Below are 23,427 nucleotides of genomic sequence, written 5' to 3' on the forward strand. Positions count from 1 at the left end.
AGCAAGAGCATTATTCCTATTGGCATTTCCTTTAGTCATTAATCAGTTGTACTAATAACCTTCCTTGGGGCTGTGCTTCCCCATTCTTCACAAACTACTGTCATCTCCTCCTTGGCCAATTACCTAATTACAGTCTTATCTTGTTAATTTTTTTCTATCCTGTCTGTTGCTCTAGAGCTACAGGTAGAGATTTACAGCACTTTGTTTATCTGGAAAGTCGTGTATCTTGAAATAGCTCTTTGCAGGAATGGAATCATTGACTGTATTGTGAAGCAAGTATGTTGGTAAGTTTTTTTCTTCCTTCTCATGGTCCACTTCATTTCTTGCATTTCTTGTATGAATGTCACCATCGTGTGGTATGTAGAGAAAGCCACTAGAAGAATCCATTATTTTGGCATGCAGTTCACTTGCAGTGTACCTGTTATGACTGTCAGGCTGTTAATATTTATTGGAAAGTACAGTAACAGGTATTAGAACAAGTTAGGTAGAAAACAATTCTTAATCTTCATTGTGCCGTTCAAATGAACACGGAGCAATTTGTGTTCCTCACTGAATTCAGCCGCTCTTTGCATACAGGGAGGCTGAAGTGATGGCCACGCAGAAAGGGGCCTGATTAGAGGATGCCAAGCTGAGCTTTTATTTTGAAGTCCAAATATCTTGGTTTTCTGTCTCTCTTTGGGTGAACAGTTTCCCTGCAGGGTTTCCTGAGAAGCCAGGATTAAGTGCATTAGTGCAAACTGCTTTGGAGTAACACACACCAAGCCATAGTAAGTGTAGCCTCGGTGACAGCAGAGAGAAAGGCAGATGCCTTCAGGGTGAGACAGAGTGTTGCCAAACGCCAGCGGCAGGGCTGTCGCCCTCCCCGCCTGCCCTGAACCTCACACCGGGGCCCTGTTAGCAGCAGTGAGACAGGGCCTGCCTGGCCTCCCTTAAGGAACCACGTCAGCATTAAAAACATACAGATTTGCTTGTGCTTGCTGCTCGGTTTAGCAGGTGAGTAGTGGCAAGAGTGCACGACAGCGCAGTGGAAGATAATTTGTGGGTACGCTGTCAAGTCCTCATCTTCCTCTCGTTATGGAAGCCCAGCTCCAGGTTCCTCTTGGATGGCACAGACCAAAATGTGTGGGTCAGTGCCTGCCCTGTAGCTCAAAGCAGTTCTTGGTGGCTTTGTTCAGGTGCACTGCAGTAAGATGTGCCACTACTGGCGTAAAGAAATATTCTATAAGGACATAACCCCTCCCTGCTCACTTCAGAAACCCAATGATGTCCTTTAACTTTTTTCTCCTATGAGCCACTCCGCAAGTTTAAACTTGCATCATTAGTATCAGCTCAGCATGCTGTTCAGCATCATCTTAAATCCATAGTTGATTTGTGCTTCTGTCACACCAGTACGTACCTCGGTGAAATATATAGACTGAAAGAAACTCCTAAGATTCAGCAAGTCATGCCATATTTTTGAAAAGTCTGTTCAAAAAGCATGTCCTTAGTAAAAATTAGAGCAAGGGTGAGAAAGAAAAATGTTGAAGTGAATGTGTTAAGCCTGTGAGATAAAGGACATGAACAATGTATTGCAAGATAAATCATCTAATCCGTAGTTGTTGTCCATGACATGCAATATAATTGGAACTATTTTGACTAATAAGAAAGATTAATTTAACCCATGGTTCTTCAGTTCTTGGTCATATACTAATATAGTTTCAGCATGATTGTCATCTTCTGTCATTTAGTGGTTGGGGCCAGCTCCAGGGAGAAGATCAGGATTTAAATGCCCACTCAGGTTTTAAAGAGGGCCTTGAGCCCAGGCTTCTTGTGCTGTGGTCTGTAGCTACTAAGAGAGATCTTAAAAAATTGCAGGTGATTGGATGTGGTTTTGAGTGAACGTGACAGGATCTTATGCATTCTAAGGGTTTCTGTGCTGTGAGTGTGTTTTATTTTGTGCCTTGAGCATGCCTACTGGAGCCTCGTTTCTCCTAGTTTAGATGCAAGATGACTGATTCTGGCATTGCAAGCAGGCTTTGGTGTGAATTGGGAGGCTTTACATTTAAAAACCAAAGTGCTTGTGGACTCTCAGGTACCTAAGCAGAAGTCTCAGTCTTGAACTTTAAACGTTTAGGTACCTCTGCTCTTTTGGGACCAAGGCACTGAGCAGCTCTGCAGTGTTTTGTACATGCAACCCAAATCTGATACACAACATTCCCACTCCTTCTGTGTGCTGCATGCGAGTAGTGACACTGCGACAGTCGTCTGTTCAGCCTCATTTGACTGTAAGCACTGTTTGCTGCTGGAAGCGCTTCCCTACATGCGCATCCCCAGGAGCAGAAGTATGTAGTAACAAGTGTGATGCTGTGCCTTAGAGTAAAGTAGTAGTCAGCACAGCAGCAGAATCACCATTTTGAATTCCAGTTCTCCTTATAAATCAATTCAAGTCTGTTTTCAAAGATCCTGGTCAATATGGATGAGGATGATCTTCTCCATTTCTGTCTACTTCTGTATGACTTCAGCCAGACTGTTGTATCTCTCCTTTCCCATCTTACATGTTCTCAAAATGCCAGCCTAGCTCCATCCCTGGTGCAGTGGAGAAAGTCCCTGAAAAGTCTCACAAGCCTTTGGTTAATCAACTTTAACCCTTTCCTACAGATTTAGCTTAAAAAATATAAATTGACAGATAGGATTAAAAACTCTGCTTTTGCCAGGAGCAGATAGTTCTGGAGATCCCTCCAATTCATGCTTGGTGAGTGATGTTTATCAGGTAAATGTAAGATCTGATCTAAAAGAAAGGATCTTGTAAACTTGTGGAAGTTTAAGACAGTTGCCATGTGCATCAGACCCCGTGTTTAGAGGGAGCAGTGTTTTAACCACTTTTGTGTCCAGGAGGAATATCAGACAGTTGTAATCTGTCAGAGACGTTTTTTCATAACATTGGTGCTTTAGATTTTGAAGGTTTGTATCCTTTATGCATTTCCTTTAACCTATTAAATATGACTGGTGTTGTGTACACTAGCCCTGAACTCAACTCCTAAAGGCTTAATTCTGTAGTAGCAGCCTCTGACTGAGGTTAATATTTTTACATGGAATAAATGCAAACTAGTAGTGTACAAAATACATCACTGATGTAATTTACTATGAAAGTAGTGTTGTTCAGATGCACAACTGTTCTCTTATCATAAGCCTATATATTGAAGTGCTTAAATACACCACTAGGAACCATACTGATCATAGGTGAAAAATCAGCATCGTCTTAGAGAACGAGTTTTCCTTTTCCAGCCTTCTGAGTCTGCCTTTTCTCTTCCTGCAGCTTGTGGATGTGACCTGGCTCAAGGAGGATTTTTTGTGAGACAGGGAGACTACATCTGTACTTTGGACTACCAGAGACTCTATGGCACACGGTGCTTCAGTTGTGATGAATTCATTGAGGGAGAAGTGGTCTCAGCACTGGGCAAAACCTATCACCCAGACTGTTTTGTGTGTGCTGTCTGCAGGTATGTTTTCTACATGAAGTTGTGTTTCATTTAAAAACGAGATTTTTGAAAGATGAATGCCAGACATTCAAACTTACAGCCTATAGATGGAAAAAAAAAAATAGTTCTGGTTTCTATTATCCACTCCTTAAAAAGTAACAGAATTAAAAAAAAATTATGCAAATTCTGAGTGCCTCTTTTTATTTCAAATGCTTTTTCTGTTTTATGGTATCTTATGTGTGAGGTTTTCAAAGTACTTGAGAAACTGCCACTGCCTCTACTGACAGACCTGTAGCCCCAAATGTTGCTTTATTTCTCTGGTGTCTGCTATTTTGTCTTTTGGTGACTGAAGTTACAGAGGATTCCAATGCCAGTGGCTGAGTCTTCGGCAAGCTGAGTGGATACCGTATTAGTAGATTTAAACCAAAGTTTCACAGTGCTGCTTCCCAGAAACTCCAATAGTCATTTAAAGTAGGACAGAAAGGTCCTGGACTCGCAAACACTTACGTATATGTTGGATTTCACCGAGGGTCTCCAGCAGCCGTGGATGTGACAAGTGACACAGCACACAAGGTTTCCTCCCACCCCCAGCAACCCGCTGGAGTTCAGTGGGATCATTTCCCACGTGGGTATGTGCAATGGTGCGACCCAGTGTTGGTGGGGATGGTTGCAGACTCCGCAGTACGAGCGATTGACATCCCTTTGACCTGCATCTTAATCTTCTGTGGAAATAGCACAAACAAATCTGTTGAAGACTTCGGGAAGAAGTGGACTTTTAAGTCCACCAAACCCTCAGGAAATGCACTGTTACAGCAGTTTAGAGTAAATGGAAATGCTGTAATCATTTCTCTGGCTAAACTTGGGCCTTTAGCAGTACAAGAAAAGTAACCCCACGTCCAAAGGGAAAGCACAACGGGGCACTGATGCACCATGTTGTAGATGCTATATGTGCTGGTGCCACATTCAGGTGACTGTGCAGTCCAAAACCAGCGTGTCCGTGTCTCTGTGGCCATCTGCCAGCCAAATCTGCCCAGCTCGTAGGGCTGCCAAGCTCACATGTCCTTCTGCGCTGATGCAGAAGCAGGACTTCAAATTCCAGAACAGCCGTGGCTCATGGCAGGATCTTGATTTAATATATCAATTGCAGCAATAATTAAATAGCCATGTTAAGGGGAAGACTCTGAGACTGACAAGCCTTTATCATATTAAATTCCGTCTGCGATGTTGTTTTTTTAAATAGGAAGAAAAAATCGTTAATTGGCTAGTTGTGGATCTCATGAGTTAACTGCTGGCTGCAGTGCTCTTGGCCTGCAGCCTGTCAGTATTACAGCTCTTCTGCAGATGAGCACAGCTAATTCTTGATACCTTTCTTCTTAGCACTAGTACCTTCTGTAAAGTGAGATACATCTTCAGTTAAGAGAAGAAATAAAAGCTGGCTGATTCTGTTTTCCTGCTAAATGTGCTTACATCCTCAGCCACACCATTAGGGTTTAGCATTGAGACATAAATTATTTACCTGTGTGTTTCTATACTTAGCAGCTTGGTACCTAACTTAGGTTTCAGTCAGGCTGTTGGATATACTAACCTCCTGCTGTATTTAGTCAGTCCTTCAGACTAGATATGAGGAAGAAATTTTTTACAATGAGGGTGGTGAAACACTGGACCAGGTTGCCCACAGAGGTGGTAGATGCCCCATCCCTTGAAACATTCCAGGTCAGGTTGGACGGGGCTCTGAGCAACCTGATCTAGTTGAAGATGTCCCTGCTCAATGCAGGAGGGTTGGACTAGATGACCTCTAAAGGTCCCTTCCAACCCAAACTATTCTATGATTCTACAATAGTTTGGAGCTTGGTGGTACAATTTGTCTTGTCGCCCTGGAAATTTGGAATATTTTTCTGTATCACTAAACTATTTATTCTTAAGTGCTTAACAGTTCAGGTGAGCTGAATTGCAATACAATGAAAATACTCACTAGAACATGCTACAAATACCATGTGTACTGAAGACATGCTAAAGCTTTTAAAAGTGAAGTTCCTGATACAACAGTATTTCATATTAAAAAAAATAAATTCAGAGATGTTCCCTCACCTTCTGTATAACTCAATAGTTGGATTAAAAGCTGTTTCGCTGATACGAAGTTTCTAATTGCTGCTATCTAAAACTTCAGTAGAAAGACCCAGATTTGCTTCCGTTGCTTTTCTTAGAAGGACACACAAATTCATTTTGTCTTCATCAGAGCCAACTAATGCCCCGCTGACTAGCAGGATTCAATTAGTGTCTCCCAGGGGGGTTGTAACACTGACTTGTGGTGCAGAGCAACAGAAGAATTCTGTCATCTGTTTATAGTAAAAACACTGGAGCAGGTCCTCAACTGCTTTAAATCAGCATTGCTTCAATTACCCCAGTCTTTGCAAGCCAGACATAATTTATGTTTTTTATGGGAAAGAGTGTCCTATCTAAACATCATCAGCATTTATTTTATTGAGTGATATCCTCAGTAAAAATAAGGTGGGTAGACTGTAAATACATGTGGCTTAAGCAGAAAAAAGAACTTTTTTTTTGGTTGTTTGAAAAAAGTAAATATTAAAAGGCAAAAAATTAGAGTCATTTGATTTGAGATACAGGATTGTAAAGCAGTCTACCTTGGTATTTTCTTTGGTGGGAAGAGTCAGGAGTGTCATTTGTGTCCCCATTTCTTACAGATGGGCAGAAACCTTAAACAATGGGCCAAAAGCATGTGGTCTGAGGCAGTTGGCTGATCATGCAAACGGCATCTGACGTTGCCTTTTACAGCCGGACTTTAATGTGGGTGCTCTGTTAGAAATCTGACTTCCAGAACGGTGTGAACTTGAGAGGTGATGACTGCCTGACAGTGGGGCTGATCCTGCTCTAATGGAAAGCAAGCAAGGCTCTTACCAGCTTCAGCAGGAAAACATTGGCAGCAGAAGGCACTTTGCGCTTGTGACAAGGGTCTGCAGAGCGGTGCAGAATCGTTCAGTGCTTTAAATAAGCGCTTTTATAACCTGTATTTCTGTAGTTCTGAAGTAACGCTTTTAAACTGTTCCTGCGTTGCGTAGTAAACCAGTCACAGTAGCAACTCCTTTTTGTCTTATTTTTAGAGAAGATAAGATTTGAATAGAAACTGGTGGGAAGTGTATATTGCTTCAGATGGTAAAATCAGTGAGAAATTCTAATGTGCATGCAGCTAGCTGGAGCAGTGAGAAAAAGCCTGTAACACAAGGCCATTCGTTTTCTGGAGCTCCTGGTATTACTACTTTTCAACGCCACGTGGCCCAGTGTCAGAGAAAAAAGCTGTATTCCCTGGTGCCCCCTGCACTGCCGTGATAAGCTGCTGCCCTTCTCTGCGAAAAACCTTGCGTGTCAGAAACCCAACTCATCCCTGGGCATCCCTTGGGACTTAGATGCTGTTGTCCAGGGCTGCCACAGGTCAAAGTGTGAAAAAAGGAATTCGTATTCAGGGAAAAACTATTAAAAGTATAGTATAACGTGTCGTCCTGTGTGATTGTTTCTCTCTATCTTGCATTGACCAGGTGGCTTTTAAACAAATTCAGGTTTTAATTGCATGTTTGCTCTGCTGGTATAAAGATTGAGGGCTTAGTCCCTTCTTCTTCCAGTGCTGTTCGTAGTCCAGTGAAACTTGTTTTCTGCTGTTGTGTTTTTGTATTGATAATGCCTAAAACTAGGAATGAGCAGAATAACAATAACGTAGATTGAAAAATGTTGCATATTAACTGCTTACTCTGAATTCCCGGCAACTGGGTGAGCAATCATTCTTACAGTTTCATTAACTGGAAGGGACTGTGCCCTGCAGAGGGCTGCCAAAGACATTTCCTCTAAAAGGTTCATGTGTTTGTAAAAGTTAAATAGAAAGAGGGAGAAGATTAAGGCTATCTGTAGTAACAGAAGCTGAGTTTTATTTAAACCGTGCACGTAGTTCTTAGTTGGCTGTCAGAGACAGGACTGTGTGGCTCCCAGGACTGCCTTATGCAGGATGAGAAAGGACAGGAAATGGAGTCTTTCAAAAAGCAGTGGGTAATCATCATACCTGTGATAATACTTTTGAAAATGGAATTTTCAGGAGAAGTCTTAGTGTGGTAAGTTGTATAGATGTATTAATACATCTATGCAGATCTTACATACGTAAGATGTATGGTCTGCATAAGGTTGTACTATACATATACTCTATATTTTATTTCAATGTTATTGAAACATAGTGTACATAGGGTATCAAAAATCTGGGGTTTAGTTTTATGGGTTAATATAATTGGTAAATTTGGGAGGGGGGGATGTTATTCACCCAGTTGGAGGAATGTATATAATCTTTACCCCTTTAATTTCAGTTTTCTTTTAATTACAAGTTGGAAAAATACAGCTTTTTGTGACATGTAAATGATGAAGAAAGAAGGACAATTTGACTCTTAGCTGGGGGATAAATTAGTACGTATGTTCCGGGTTAGTAACCAAACAAGTTCATGTTTGCTTTACAAAATTTGGATATCCAAGTTCTATGTTTTGTCTGAATTTAGGAAGTTTTCTCTTGAAACAGCATATTGACAGAAGTTGAATATGTGCCATGTAGAGGTGAATAATGTGTGGAGGGGCAAAAGGCAGTTACATACTCTTCAAGGGGTTTTGTGCCAAACGCAGATCTAAAATTCTCTCAATCCTTTTGTATTTCTATTATCTTCAAGAAAGTAATTCACTGTGACCAGGCAGTTGAATATAAAAATTCAGAAAACTGAAAACTTTTTTTTTTTCCCAACAAAGTTTTTCATAGTCCTACGTATAACACTGCTATTTCTAGAAAGAAGCTGAGGGCTTTTGTGTATGTATGTCTTAAGAAATTAAGACAATACTGAAAAGTAGAAGTTAAAATTCAGTTTGTTCTGAAACATAGCAATCACGTCAGACTTTTGAATATGCTAGATCTTTTTAATTGCTCACTTTTTTTAGTGCTGCTGAAGTTTGAAAGGGTTCGGTTCCCACTTAAGCAGTACTGGGTACTTCTTAAAGCATCTCATGAAGCAGTCTTCTTCATCTGGATGTTGAGGCCGAAGTTTTGAAATCAGACTGAGTGTTCTTCTTGGCATTTTGATTCTAAACCAAAAATATTTATTAATATATGGTGCTTCCTGAACAAAGGAGTCTTGCTGCCCTGCTCTTCAGGTTTATGTGTGGAGCATACCTATAGCCCTAGAGTCATGTAAGGTGGAAGGGACCTGTGGGGGTCCTGTGGTCCAGCACCTGGCTCAAAGCAAGTCCAGTTCGAGCAGGCTGCTGACAGCATTCATTTAAAATGTTTCCTAGGATGGAGATCCCACAGGCTCTTTGGACAGCCTGTTCCAGCATTTGAGCATGCTCATGGTAATTTTTTTTTCCTTATATTGAGTTGACGTTTCCCATGTTCCAGCTTATGTCTGCTGCCTCTTGTCTTTTCATTCTGTAGCTTTGAGAAGAGCGTGGCTCTGATTTCATATACACATCATCAGGTAGTTTTAGACAGCAGTAAGATCTCCCCTGAGCATTTTAATGCTGAACAGGTCCACCTCCTTCAGCCCCTGCCCATGTGTCCTGTGCTCCAGCTCTGGACCTAGCCACCTCCACTGGTCTCCTTCCAGTAAATCTTGTCCTGAGGAGCCCAAAATGGTACACACTGCTCCAGATGCAGTCTCTCAAATGACGAGCAGAGGGGAAGATCACATCCCTGGACCTGCTGACTACACTAATGCAGCCCAGGATGTGGTTGGCTGCCTTTGCTGCAGGGACGCTGTCCTGACTCATGCTCAACATGACGTCCAGCAGGACCTCTACATCTTGTTATGCTTTCCAGCTGATTGACCCCCAAGGTGTACTGGTGCATGGGGTTATTCCTCCCTGGGTGCAGGACCTAGCATTTGCCCTCATTGAAATTCATGTAGACAGTAGATAGCAAGTAATGTCCACTTTTATCATCAGGTTTAACACCCTGGGTCAAATTTGTCCCTATGGAGCAACCTTGAGGGATGGGATTATACCAGGTGCAAGTTAGAACAGAATTTGATCCTGTAGGTCCTTAGGTTGCGGTTTGACATTACACCTGACCCAGTGTAACAGCAGTTTGCTACTGAAATGAATAGCTTTGCTCTCCCCAGAACCCTGACCATATGCTTCTGTTAATTTTCTTCTATCAAATTTAGTTGATTGTTCAGCCACAGAGTCAGATCAGCAACTTAAAGAACAGAAGGCCATCCGTCTGCTCTGAAAAAAATTGAATATTTTCTTTTGGCCCAGGAAGCTTGAGTGACTTGCTCACAGCTGCATTGGTTGAGGCATGGTGCAGAGAAGGACAAGACCAGGACTAGACCTTTCAGTGTCAGCATGCAGTTACCCTGGATTAGGCTGATGGTTTACAATCAATGGTTTTGTTGGTCAGCTCCAGTCATTTCTGGCTTTACAAATATTGTAGGCATGTGGATAAAACAAAATTAATTGGGAAATGAATCATACAAGATGTATTAAAATCCTACAAGTAATTTTGGAGAGCTGCTTTAAAGATGCTCTTAATTCTCATTTTAAAAATAGATTATCCAACTGTGAAAATCACACTGAATATTTTTAAAAGAGTAAGTAGCTAATTAAAACACATACCTAGCAATGTTCAGTGGGTGACTGGTGGTGAGATGTCATTGTATTCGAAAGCAGATACGCTGCTCTTAACCTACAATGCTATATATATTCCTGCTCACAAGTTAAAGAGCTCGGAAACAGAAACCTTGTTAATTGACTGTTACCACCTTCTGTTGTGCTTTCACTCATACAGGCATCAAAATCCTCGAGCAGGGCTGCTTGTGAAAGGGAGAGGTCAGATGTTACAGAAATACTGCCAAACATGTTGTGTACAAATTCTGGATACCCGATGAACAAGATAGTGAAGCAAACTCCAAGACTTAATTACGCGTTTAGAAGATCAGCGAGGGAAGGAAATGTCTGCCTATACCTTTGGGTGGACAACCTCCAAGGAGGATTTCCCTTGTTTTTTAGAGCAAGGTGTCTTGCAGATGTGGAAAACTTAATAGAGAATTGAACTTATTGCCCTCTCCCATCTGAATGGAAGGGCACTGTGATTAGTTACTAAACTCTGAGAAAATAAACCAAGTAAGATATGTTTAAGGGCTAGGAAAGCCCCCGCATGCTCTCCACTCTAAGGAGGCTCTGTGGCATACTGTGGTGCCTGTGAGCTTTGGCTTGTTTTGTGGGTGTCATCTACTTGGCTCTGTCTTTGTGCCATAGGAGGTCAATTGTCCTCCTCTTCTCTTCTACTTTTAACTTACTTTCGTTCAGATTGTCTAATTGCCTAATGTAGATGAGCCAACTCAAAGTGATTGGTCCCTGCTTCTACTTTACTTGCTGCTTGGTCCAGCTGTTCGAGATGGGCTTCTGTATTCAGCTGGAAGTTCAGCTAGATTTTTGTTAGGTAAATCATCGAGTCAAAAAAATACATTAACCTTCCCTCTGGCTACTGCTCATAATATACTAGATTAAAGAATGCTCAGTAGTCATGGTACTTCTTCAGAGCAGTGAATCGTTCATGGCTTCCAGTATATCACCATCTCCAGGATTATTAACGGTGCAAAGCCTGCCGTTTTTCTGAGACATCTCATGAGAGTCCAGTTGGATCGTTAGCTGAGTCCCAGTCTTGGTCCCCATAAAGACTATGGCAAAACATACTTGATGGTAATATCCTGCCCAGGGAATGTAACTGTGCGTAAGAATGAAAGATATCGTGGTAGTTGTATGGTAGTGTAGTTGTGTGATTGTATTTGTGGAGCAGGTTACCATTTTTGTGGGGGTTTAATTTGGAACAGGTTACCAGTGTTCATAGTAAGTCTATGGGTATCTGTAAATCAAGATGAGATGTCTTCCTAAAAACACGTAGGAAGTCTATTACTAGTTCTTGTCTCTGTTCTGGAACAGTTGTATTTCCTTGACTTGTGCCTTTCCAGGTCAATCAATAGTACTTTCTAGACTTCATTTTGTAATATTTTGTTAAAATGAAAACATGATTAAATGGTTTCTTTCACATTGGCAGTAGAAAACTAGGACAGCATTTGAATTATATCACTCCATTTTTGAGGCAGTTTTTGGTAATTAGTCATTAATTTTTATTATCTATATAGAAGCGTATCACATTTCCTAATTTTTATTCAAATATACATATGTTCATTTGAATTAACTTTTGGGTTGGACCAGACAACCTCCAGAGGTCCTTTCCAGCCTCAACTGTTTGGGATGTTCATGAAACCCTTGTATTATTCCATATATTAGAGGACTCTGTGACTTGAAGCAGTATAAAAATCCACTGCAAATAACAGTTATGACCTAAAAAGAACATTTGGGGTTTTTTAATACATAACACAGAGCTTGCTGCTGCCAGATTGCTGCAGGACGGGACAGACTTGCTGCTCACTGGAGCAGTGCAGCTCCATCACGTCGTGTCTGTTATACTAGAGGCAGTGTTGTCGTCTTCTGATCAGGTTATTGAGTAAAATTCACAGTAGAAAATCCTCTCTTTAACAGCTGGAAATTTAGGACTTCTGGATCTGTACTAACACGGCATTGGACCCGTTTGTACCAGAATCACACATGGAGCATTTAGTTGTGTCAAAAAGCAAGACAATTTTAAAGGCTATTTCCATAAAATATTTTTCCTTGTCTTAATGTCAGGTAAGTAAGAAGGTAGCAAGTATTTGGAGTATAAAGTTATTAGTGAAGGGGAAAAAAACAGGTGAAAAGCAGAATTCATCATCAGATATCCAAAGATGTAACAATATTTAAACTCCATGTGTCCTCATGATTTTTAAAGTAGTGCCTGTGGTCCAAAATGGGTGACAGTGTTGAACCCTTATTTGTCTAGTTTAAGATAGATTTTAGTAACATTCTTTAGAAACAAAGGACAGCATAGCTTTTGTTCTCTTTTTAAGTAATAAACATTTTCTTTTAAATACAACACAAATGTAGAATAAGCCACTCTTGGGCTGTTTAGGGAGCAAAATAATGTTTATGCTTAGGAAGAAGTATCTGTGCAGCTTTTGTAGTGACGACAACCTCTCGGTATGAATTTGATAGCATTTGTGGGGGCATGTCATGCAGAGTTTTAATGAAATGTTAATGAAATAAACTGATCAGATGGACTTCACCATGAGGCAGAAGGCCTGTGCCCCACTTAAGCCATATTTTGATAGCTCGCTTGGGATTTAGTTGGACATGAGCTTTGGGTGGAGTGAAATGTGTTTCTAAACCCCGACCATCCTTTGCTGCATTATGAAGTGATTTGTCCATCTGGTCCTCTTAGAGAAAAAAACCTTAGTGGTTTCTGTGCCCAGACAGAGATCTCGGCAGAAAGCTTTTTGTTTTAAGGACATCGATAAAAAGGAAGGATTTAATTAAGTGTAAGGGGAGCTGTTGTTGAGGAGAGCAAACAAGTAATGTAGACACTTTGGGTTTATAACTGGGATATATTTCTCCTGTGAGAATTCACCAACATTTACCTTCTGAGCATATACATTAAGAGGACTTTAATATGATCAAAGTTGGGAGGACAAGTGCTGGGTTTTTTAATGTATAAAAGTCATCACTGTCATTTTAACAACATAAAAGCAGCTGCATTTGCCTGTACTTAACTCCCTGTAATGCCAATTTTAATTTTATTCTGTAACTGATCCTGTTCGTGATCAACCCTTGTTGATACTACATTTCTTAGATACACAAGGATTTGGACTTGAGTGCTCAGTGTGTTTTTGTATCTTTAGATATTATTTTTTTCCTAAGTAGCTGTAACATCTGCATTTGCAATTGTCTGTTTGATATGTCCCTTCAATACTTCAGCCTCCAAGTGGCTGAAAAATCATGAATGAGAACTGGGCAAGCAGGGAAAAAGAAACCAGAGTAAGAATCAGTTCCTTTATGGAAAGATTTCATTTCAATAAAGGTGTGAGACTGTAACCTGTTTTCTTTTGTTTCTTGTGTTGTAGGCTGCCTTTTCCCGCAGGCGACAGGGTAACTTTCAATGGGAAGGAGTGCATCTGCCAGAAATGTTCCCTGCCCCCTTCCAGTAGCACTGGCTCTTTCCCCGTACAGAACCTGCGAAGTAAGTAGGGGGTTCTGCTCCTTTCTGTTGGTACTTCTTAGTCTGCACAGGTTTAAAGAACACAATTTTACACCAGTATGTGTAACTGGAACTTCTACCACTATGCTGCATAAAAGCTGTCAAGAAATGTAACGTAGTCATGTGAAAAAGTATACGGTAGTTTTCCGAGAAGTTCTGATATTAAAAAGAAACACAAAGAGTGCCATTATAGGGTTAACAATACACAGAACCTCCCAGAACATTTGATTAAAACTGGAGTAAATAAAATTATCTGGAGAAAGGCATAATATAGATGTTAATATTTTTGAGGATTTAGTCCAACTCCAGCTAAAATAAAATCCAGCATGATATTTAATCATTTGTAAGTGTTCCAGGATTGCTTCAGAAAATATCAGTGACATGGCTGCATGGCTAAATACTCTACAGGAAGGGTTAATGTATGCAATGTGACCAGAGGGACATTTGCCTTGACCTCTGTACTGTTGTGTACTATCAGAAGATACAAACACTGCAGAGAAGAAATGTGGTCTTTTCATAACGTGTTTTTTGCAGCAGATCATAGAGTGGCATTGTTGCTCTGAACAACGTTCCTCTGCTGATTTGTTCATGAGGAGCTGCCATGCTTTAAAATTCATCCACCGCCTATACCTATTTAAACATCATCATCAACAGCAATTCAATTAAACAGCAAAGACATATTTTTAATGACTATCATATCTCATGGAGCTGGATTCAGCATGGCTGAGAAAGGACCCCACAGATTGCTCTTCTTTGTATACAAGGAATCCAGCTCACTTCAGGGAGAAATTTCTCCTTTTTTTCTTTTTCTTTGTTTTTCCCCACATCTCTCTTTTTACAAAAGTTTTCACCATCTCCTTTCTCCAGTTTGTCAGCAAAAGCTGCTGTGAGAGACGCGCTGCTGATTCCTGTCTTGCTAATGCTGTTCTCTTTTGGGGAGGGGATGGCCCTCTCTCTTAGGTGCTTTCTCTTGTCACTTATTGCAGAGACGGATCATCTTCAGCTGTCTTGTCTGGCTGCATTTTGCAGATCCATACTTTAATGGCCTATCATCTGCTTGTCTCTGTGTCATATCGGAAAAGTGGCTTTGACTTTAACGAAAATTACTTGCCTGGTTGAGTACTGACAGAACAACTTCATTTGATTATCTGTGATACAGAATCCTTTAATGTACTTACATTCCCTTTCTCTGTACACCCCCCCCCCACACACACACACAGAGTTTTTCTTGTGTTGTATTTCCCCAGCTCTCTCAGGTCGCTGCACCAAGCCTGCCCAGTGCACGGGTACCTGCAAACCTTGGCAAACCACTTGCCTCAAAGAGAAGGAGCACTGAAAGTGCATCTTTGTGGCAAAACTTGACCTTGGAAAACAAAAGTTTAGCTTTTCCCTGAATAAAATCACTAACAGATGCAATATTTAAACCTCAAATACAGGTCTGCTTTAAAACTCATTAGAAATGGAGGAGATCTTGCTTGTTACAGGTTTTAGTGGATTCAGATAAGAGTCTTGGTTCAAACTTGGATATCTGCCACACTGTAGACTGGACCTCTAAAATAATTTGATTTGGTCTTCACCTGAGATTTATCAGCTCTCCTTCTCAACAGTGTAGTGATGTCGGTGAGCTGATAGATACCATGGCTTCTTAAAGGGCAAGCTGAGGTCCATATCTGGTCTGCAGGTAAATTGTGCCATGATGTTGCCAGGATCCCAGATAAATATCTTCCTTACCTGTGTAGACTACGTCCGTTCTTATCTCTTCCTTGCTGCATTTCCCCAGTCTCTTGCAGTGCTGCTCCAGGGCAGCATCTTCTGATTTCGTGGTGACATGCAGCACCCAGCTGGCCCAGGAGCTCCAGAGCTCATGGGCTTCAGGAAATTGGGTAGCAATGGTAGAATCCCTCCTTGGTGTGGGGAGTAGAGCTTTGATGGGTCAATGGGAAGCACTGCAGCCACAAATACATGGAGATGTGTGCATGTATATGTAGCAGGATATGTTAGAGCCTGACCAATGACAATATACAGAAAATTAACCAAATATCTAAAAAGGCAGTAAAGAATTTGGGGAATATTCAGATTAATACGTAATATGTGAAAGAGCAATGTGTAGTAACAGCTGTTTTCCAAGCTCTTACTAATCCTTAGGCTAGAACCAGTGTTTCAGGAATAAACAAGCACTGTCAGAGACATCTTGGTTGAACTGGAAAATTGAAAGTCCAGAATGGCTGCCTGTACTTATGCTACGTGTTACACAAAGCAATAAATGGCATTAGCGTCTCCTTGTTTTAACAACAGTCTTCTTGGAAAAGACCTTAATGTTTTAAACGAACAATTCTTTTTATAAAAGAACAGTAGTGCACAAAAACGCATGGCTTCAAGCAAGCTGAGTCAAGGATCAAGTAATATGTTGACCCACTGTTATGTTGGTTTTGCTCTTGGCTCAGAACTGCCTGATACGTACTATGTATGTTATTTGTCAGCCTATTTATCTCTGACTTGAGCTCAAGAATGCTTTCAGGAGATCTCCTGGGACTCATTGAGCTCCCAACATCGCTGCTCCTTCTGACCAGTCCTTCTATTTTCATCCTCCCAGTTTGGTTTTGACCTCCTTTATGCATTACATTTGAAAGAAATGAAGAATGTCAAATGTTTGCTTTTTTCCTGAGTCCTTGAATTTTTTATTATTATATAAATACCTAGCTGCCTGTTTTGTTTCTTTTATAAAATGCTAGCTGTGAAAACCTCTTGCGGCAGTGTTGATGTTGAAAGAGTACTCGGGGAAGAATATCAACATGTAGCAGCAAAATGATGTGTTCTGCACAGTTATTGGCTGAAATTAGGTGAGTCACCAAAGGATGCTGCATCCAAGACAGGAAGACAAGGACATTGCATCAATAGGCACTGTTGGCATAGCAACCACAATATTTGTTTTTAATTATCTGGAACTTAACAGAGAAAACAGCAGTTAGGAATAAAAAAGTAGCTCACAAAATGCTGCATTTCTGCTCACCCAAGCTTAAACCAGATGAAAGGTGAGTGACATCTGAACACAAAGTGTTGTATTAAGTTTGTAAAACAAACCCTTAAGCAGTGAGATTAAATTAGATTACCAGATGAACCCCTGGTGCAGGGGAGATCAAAAAAATACTCTGATTGCAGTTAAAGAATAGATACCGCAGTATTTATTGTCTTGGGGGACTAAATCCAGGCACACACCCAGATGTTCTCTTTTGTTAGCAAAACTCAAATTTTCAGATCTGTGGTGCACACGCTTTTGTGCTGGGCTTGTTTCCACATACTGGTGTTCTACAGGGTGATGTTAGAGAGACATATTATTACTCCCTTAATCCATTCCAAATCCACTAAAGGAAAATAAGAACTATCCTTTATTGTTGTGCATTCAGAAATTAAACATTTACAATTGCACTAACAGAGCATCTATTAGGGTCACGTAACCAACTAAATAGAATCTTACATCAGATAGTTTTTAAGAGGACTGTTTAAATCTTTTAAGGAGATCCTGTGTTTGAAGTTCTTTCTTAATAACTAGATAAATCTTTTTTTTAATGCTTTTGTGTATCTTTCTCTTCCATGCGAGACATTGGTGTGCTTTTTTTCTCTTTTGGCGTCTCTAAATGACTCTTCAAATGTCTTTCAGCATTTGTCTTTTCTCTGGCAAATTGTTGGTATACATGAAGAATTCCTTAAAAAAACCCCCATGTTTTCACATAAGATGGAAGATATAATCATACAGAGGATTAGAAGGGTTACTGAGATACTGGTACTAGAAAAAGTTTATTACTGATGTTTATCCGTATTTTTCTGCATATTATTACTATTTTAACATCTTGTAAGAAAATTATACGTAGGTCGGAATCTGTAGAGAGTGAAGAGTGAATGAGAGCTGGACCCCGTAGGATAATAGAGGATTCATTAAGGATACAGAGAATCAGGTTCAAATCCCATGACAGTGTAGCTTCCCTAAACAGAGCCCTCGTTGGTGGACTGTTGACATGGAAGCTAAGAGTGGATTTGGCTTTTACTACCATAATCAAAAGCATCCATCATTAAAAAAAAAAAAAAAAAAAAAAAAAAAGGCAAACAACCCCCCAAAAAAGTCTTGTCCTCAATTACTTTTTCTGAGGAGTATAGCTACTTCACATATAGCCTGTTTAACCAACATAGCCTAGCTTATGTTACCAGTTATGACATGTTTTGCATTCAGTTTCCCTTACAAGTTTTTGGAGCTTCATATAAATGGATTTCTATAAATAACAAATGAGTAGCTAGCCATCACTTTCACATGTTGCAGTGTCACTACTACTCAGGAATTTGTAATGCCTCTCAAGTATTGGTGTATTTCTCCTGGTTGCAGAAGTTCACATCAGAATTTCAGCTGAGTTTTTTCCACAGCTGCAAAAAGAATTTTGAACTATGAGTAAAGCTTTCAGACCCAGAAGCAAAGTCTAATATGAGGTTCAATTTTTTGTTTTAATCGCATGACTTTTAGGTCTTTTTTTATTAATTTTATTGGGCTGAGTTATGATGCTTGAAAACTTAATCAGCAAAACTTTGTATCTTTTAAACACAGTATAAATGAATTAAAGTAAAACCTAAGTCACTAGGAAACCTAAGTAATTTTTTTTTTTCTTTGAATGATTCATGTCTTGTAGCAATAGTAGGACAATATTAGGGCAGCACCACTTGTCATCTCTTGGTGAGCAGCCAGCAGCAAGCTTTAGAACCTGCACGAGCTGTTACTAGGACACCGATGGATCCTCATGCTGCAGTAACCAGTGTTGTTGCATGACCATCTAAAGCCTGTGATTCACTCACGTTGGATTTTTCTCTTGCAGATTGTGGGGGCTGTGGTTCAGAAATAAAAAACGGGCAGTCATTGGTTGCCTTGGACAAACACTGGCATCTGGGCTGTTTTAAGTGCAATACATGTGGCAAGCTGCTGAATGCAGAGTACATCAGCAAGTAAGTTGAGTGGAGGAGCTTTTTCACTCATTTTCAGCATTCTTGTAGTACCAAGTTGCATATCCTTCAGTTTGTGTTTATCAGTGTTTGGAGATACATAAAAGATTAGAGATTATTACCTAAATTATTATCTAAATTGTATTAAATGCAAAAAATTCAAATTAAGAAAAGTAGAATTTGTCCATTTGCCTGGAATGGGACTTGCCAAAGCTATAGAAAGGCAATGGGTGGAATATGCCCTTAGTTATCTCTGTTTGACTTTGCTCTATGCGAGGCTGTAATGTGAACAAGCAGATGATATCCTTTCCATGTGTTTAACATAAGCAAAAATGTTCTCAAAAAGTTCATTAAGGAGGTACATATCATGCTTTTGCACTGCTCCAGACCCTCGTTCTGTCAGATTTAGAGTGAATGTGATGACAGCAATGAGAGGCAGCACAAAGCACACACGCAAACCAAGTCCCATGTCAACACTCATATCAGTCTGGTGAGATACAGGGCTTTCACTGGCCAAGGCACCTGGGATTAATTTCTGCTTCAGAGAAGTGTGTTGATACGATGAAATTTTCCTAAACAGCTAAGTAACTCAATCACCAGTGCCCAGAGATGATGGAGTTTCAGAACCGATGTCCCACTGACTTTCAACAGTTCTGTGGATTTAGATAAATACAAGTATAACATCTAATTTCACAGCTTGCACTGGAGGCTGAGAAAACAATATCTAATAAAAGGGTGTTCTTAAATAAGGTTTTGCATTATCTCAGATGTTACGCTACTCTGCTATATTTTGGTACAGTGCTTTTTTTGCTTGTTATTTAATAATAAAAACCCCATAAATTGTAAAGATATAGTTATTGTGAAATCCTCTTTTAAAAAAAGCTAAATGCCAAACAAAATAACTCAAGAGAAGAAACACCCTTGCTTCAATTAATTCAATTAATTATTGTGATAACTTAAAGGTTAGTCTCTAAGCAATACAACTTGTATGCTATAAAATTAATTTTTATGTTTCTTCAGGGAAACGTCCAATAAAATTATGTCTCTACTAATAAATCTGTCTGATCATAGGCTGTTTTAACATAGCACACTAAACATATTTAACTGTGTTAAATATGGACCACAAAAATGATCAGAGGGATGGAACACCTCTCCTAGGAGAACAGGCTGAAAGAGTTGGGGTTGTTCAGCCTGGAGAAGAGAAGGCTCCAGGGAGACCTTATTGCGGCCTTGCAGTACTTAAAAGGGGCTTATAAGAAAGATGAGGACACACTTTTCAGCAGGGCCTGTTGCAATAGGACAAGGGGTAATGGTTTTAAACTAAAGGAGGACAGATTTAGATTAGATATGAGGAAGAAATTTGTTACAATGAGGATTGTGAAACACTGGACCATGTTGCCCGGAGGGGTGGTAGATGCCCCATCCCTGGAAACATTCCAGGTCAGGTTGGATGGGGCTCTGAGCAACGTGATCTAGTTGAAGATGTCCCTGCTCATTGCAGGAGGGTTGGACTAGATGACCTTTAAAAGCTCCCTTCCAACCCAAACTACTTTATGATTCTGTGAGTCTATGTTTAACTTGTACTTTGAAACAGGAGAAGAGTCTCCAGTTTCTTCTTGAGTAATTTATTTTCATTCATTGGTTTAGTGGTCTAAACGTAAAATTTTCTAAAATTGTGATCTAAATATAAAATTAACAAATAGGTTCATTTCAGAGCAATAGCACCAGAGTTCTGGTTCTGACTTTTTAGAATACAAGCTACGTCTCCTGTTTTTATTCTGCATAGTTTTAAATTGTCCATTATCTTAAATCACTTGTGGTGGTGAAATACCTGTTCACATCATGCATGAACATACTTCAAGATCTCTTCTGCTGCTCAGGTTCAAGTCTCTTACTCATTACTGGCTTCCACAGAGCAGGTTCCTGAGTTGGCTAATCCATGACTGCTTTTAAGCAAGTCCAGTCAAGAATGTCAGTAGACTTAAGTGTTAATCAAAACTTCGTTTACAGTCAAGATAGTCAGTTGAGAAATTATTCTGTAGTCTAAGCTAAGTACAATTAGATGATAAATAAAAAGGGAAAGAATGATATGTAGAAATAAGTATTTTTTCCCGAATGCAAAACACATGGAAGAATTTAATGGGTAACACTATCAAAATAAAGGGTGTGAGAGTCTCAGAGACCGAGTGTTGTGACTGAGGGAGAGGCAATGGCTGAATTCAGTGACAAAGTAGGAAAGTGGGATTGTGGTAGACTCTGAAGGGCCAGAATAGCTCATTAACTATTCAATTCTTTACAAAATTAATAAGTACAAGTTTTTGGGAGGGGGAAAAGTCCATAAACACCCTGTGAAGTGTTGAAGCATTGACAATTTTAGCTGTATAATCTCCCAGTAAACCTGTAAGCCTACCTAAAGCAATCTCTGTATGGCCTGTTGTTCTTCCGTAGGGATGGTGTTCCATACTGCGAAACGGACTATCATGCAAAGTTTGGTATCAGATGTGACAATTGTGAAAAGTATATCACAGGAAGAGTGCTTGAGGTAAGGAGAACCTGTTCTTCAAACACATCTCAAAGTGTACAAAGAGACTTGCTCTTTTGGGTCTAGTCATATGCTCGCAAATGAGTGTTAATGCAGCAGTTTAATGTTACTTTTGTGAAATACTAGGAACTTTTTCTAGAATTATTTCTGTTTCTTCTCTTAATGTTTTGATAATACACATACGCGCTAAATGGATATTCGTGGTACTGGAGAACGTTAAGGTAGCAGAAGTAATAAGTGAATGGGTTATCAGGCATATTTTAATACTTACACTAAATTCCTTTGTAAATTCTGCTCTTTGATTCTGTTTTACATTCCTCAGAGTTAGGATGAAGCTGCTGAAAAACTAAAATGCATCATTTGAAATGTATTTTTGCACCCAGAAATGAGCTATGTTGCAGGGTTTTTTTGAGTTTGGTTTTTTAAAAAGCAAGGTGGTTGTTTAGTGTAGGTGAATGTTTATACTTTATGCAAGAGAGATTTACACGTAACTGACCCAGGGTCAGAAATGCATGTATTCCTTTGATCTAAATAGAATCTATCCTTCTATCTAAGCGTATGCTTAGCCAATCAGTGTTACCATTTATCCACTTTTTCTTTCTGCCCTTTCCCTGTATCTTGTGAAGCCTTAGCAGTACTGGAGTTAGGAAGAGGTTCCCCAGGTCGCTCAGTTCACTCCTTTCTCTTCATCAGTTAAGAAGGCCTGGAGAAGTCCCAAAGGACTTCCACCAGAGAAGGATCTGCTAGGAGTCGTACAAAGACTTAACTATCCAAATGGTGGACACTTGTAGTTATGGAAGGGACTGAGAAGCAAGTGGAAGGAAAGAGTGAGTCCATACTAGATGGCATGGTATGGTGTCTAGATGTCCATACTAAATGGCATGGTAGGGTTAGGCATGGGAGGCTTTTCCATTATCAAATGTTTTTACAGGCATTTCAGAAAACAGACTTCTAATAAGGGATTTCAAAGAGTATAAAGACAACTTTCTCACTATTTACAGACGTCTCTCTCAAGTGGGAGAGGCAAAACAGAAGAAAACATTAAAAAACCTTCAAAAAATGTAGGGGGCAACCAGTGGAAGCTGCTATATGTTTTCAGAGATGTCAGCCTTTGACACTGAATGAAAGGTAGTAAGAGGAGGAGGACTTTGGAGATGAAGCTAATTAACTTACATTCGATCTGATAAAGAAGGGAGAGGTGAATGCAGAGAGAAGAGTGTCATGGTAAGAGCTATAGCAAATTTGGGGCGCACTTACCCATAGCAGGTTACAGGGAGTGATTAATACTAAGATGGGAGAAGAACAGAAGCTCCAATTTCTCTATTGACTCTTGGTTTCACAGTAGTGTGGTTTTCTGTCATGGTTCTTTCCTGGAAATGTCTGTACAAATGTCTGTACTCCTTTTATTTTGTAATATTTTACCTGCAATGTGGTTAAACAGTAACATGTGGTGTGATGTGATTAAGAACTGGGTCCTTACTGTCTCTGTGGATGATGAAAAGAAAAAAAAGTTAAAAAGAAGGTTTGCATAGTAACAGTGCTGAGTTGGATTTGTGGAATCTGGGGGCACATGTGGCTGTATCTGTTTCTTCTAACTGCTTGGTGAGAGCGTACTGAACAGGAGGAGAACTCCCTGTTTTTATTATAGATGGACCAATAACAAACTTGAGAACAGTTAATTCTTTAAAGCTGTTGTGGGAATTTTACCATGACTGATTACGTCTGTCATTGTAGTTCTGGGTGATGTTTTTGGTTAGTGCATGTGTGCCCCCCTCCTCTCCCCTTCCCCAGTGTTGCTCTGATGGCAGTGCTGTAGCACTGATTCTCTTCTTTCTTTGGTACTGCTGCAGGCTGGGAGCGACTTTGATTGAAGTCTGTGGCATTTAACTGTGAAAAATATTGATGCATGATTCTGAAACCTTTTTAAAAAAAAAGATGAGGAGAAAGGACTTTCGCAATCTGTAAAAGCACAGACATGTCAGTGTTGCTGTCAAATAGGAAGGCTAGGATGCAGTTAGTGTGAAGCAGGCAATGGATTTGAACAGATACGGTGATATTTAATTTCTGGAGGCTTGTTACAATAACCTGGGAACTTTATGGCCTATAACCTTTTTTCCATAAGATTGTATAAAACAATTTGTTGTTTTGTGTGCAACAAAATTAATGAAGCTTGAATATGGGTAAATGTCCTATGTCCTAGCATTCTGCTGTCATGATAGGTCCTCTTCCTCATGACGTCTCCCAAAATACCTGCTCCCATCCCATCTGTTTTCCTGTGAAAT

General features: G+C 39.9%; 1 protein-coding gene across 1 annotated transcript in view; it reads left to right on the forward strand.

The window, feature by feature from the left end:
• The window catches only part of ABLIM2 (actin binding LIM protein family member 2), a 117,651-nt gene that overhangs the window by 21,088 nt on the left and 73,136 nt on the right, over positions 1-23,427 (forward strand). Inside the window, exons 3-6 of the mRNA XM_059817401.1 lie at positions 3,296-3,479; positions 13,490-13,605; positions 18,480-18,606; positions 21,052-21,145. Coding sequence (XP_059673384.1) covers positions 3,296-3,479; positions 13,490-13,605; positions 18,480-18,606; positions 21,052-21,145 — 521 coding nt within the window. The remainder of the gene's footprint in view (positions 1-3,295; positions 3,480-13,489; positions 13,606-18,479; positions 18,607-21,051; positions 21,146-23,427) is intronic.

This window comes from Gavia stellata, chromosome 5, assembly GCF_030936135.1.
Source record: "Gavia stellata isolate bGavSte3 chromosome 5, bGavSte3.hap2, whole genome shotgun sequence".
Classification (NCBI taxonomy): Eukaryota; Metazoa; Chordata; class Aves; order Gaviiformes; family Gaviidae; genus Gavia; species Gavia stellata.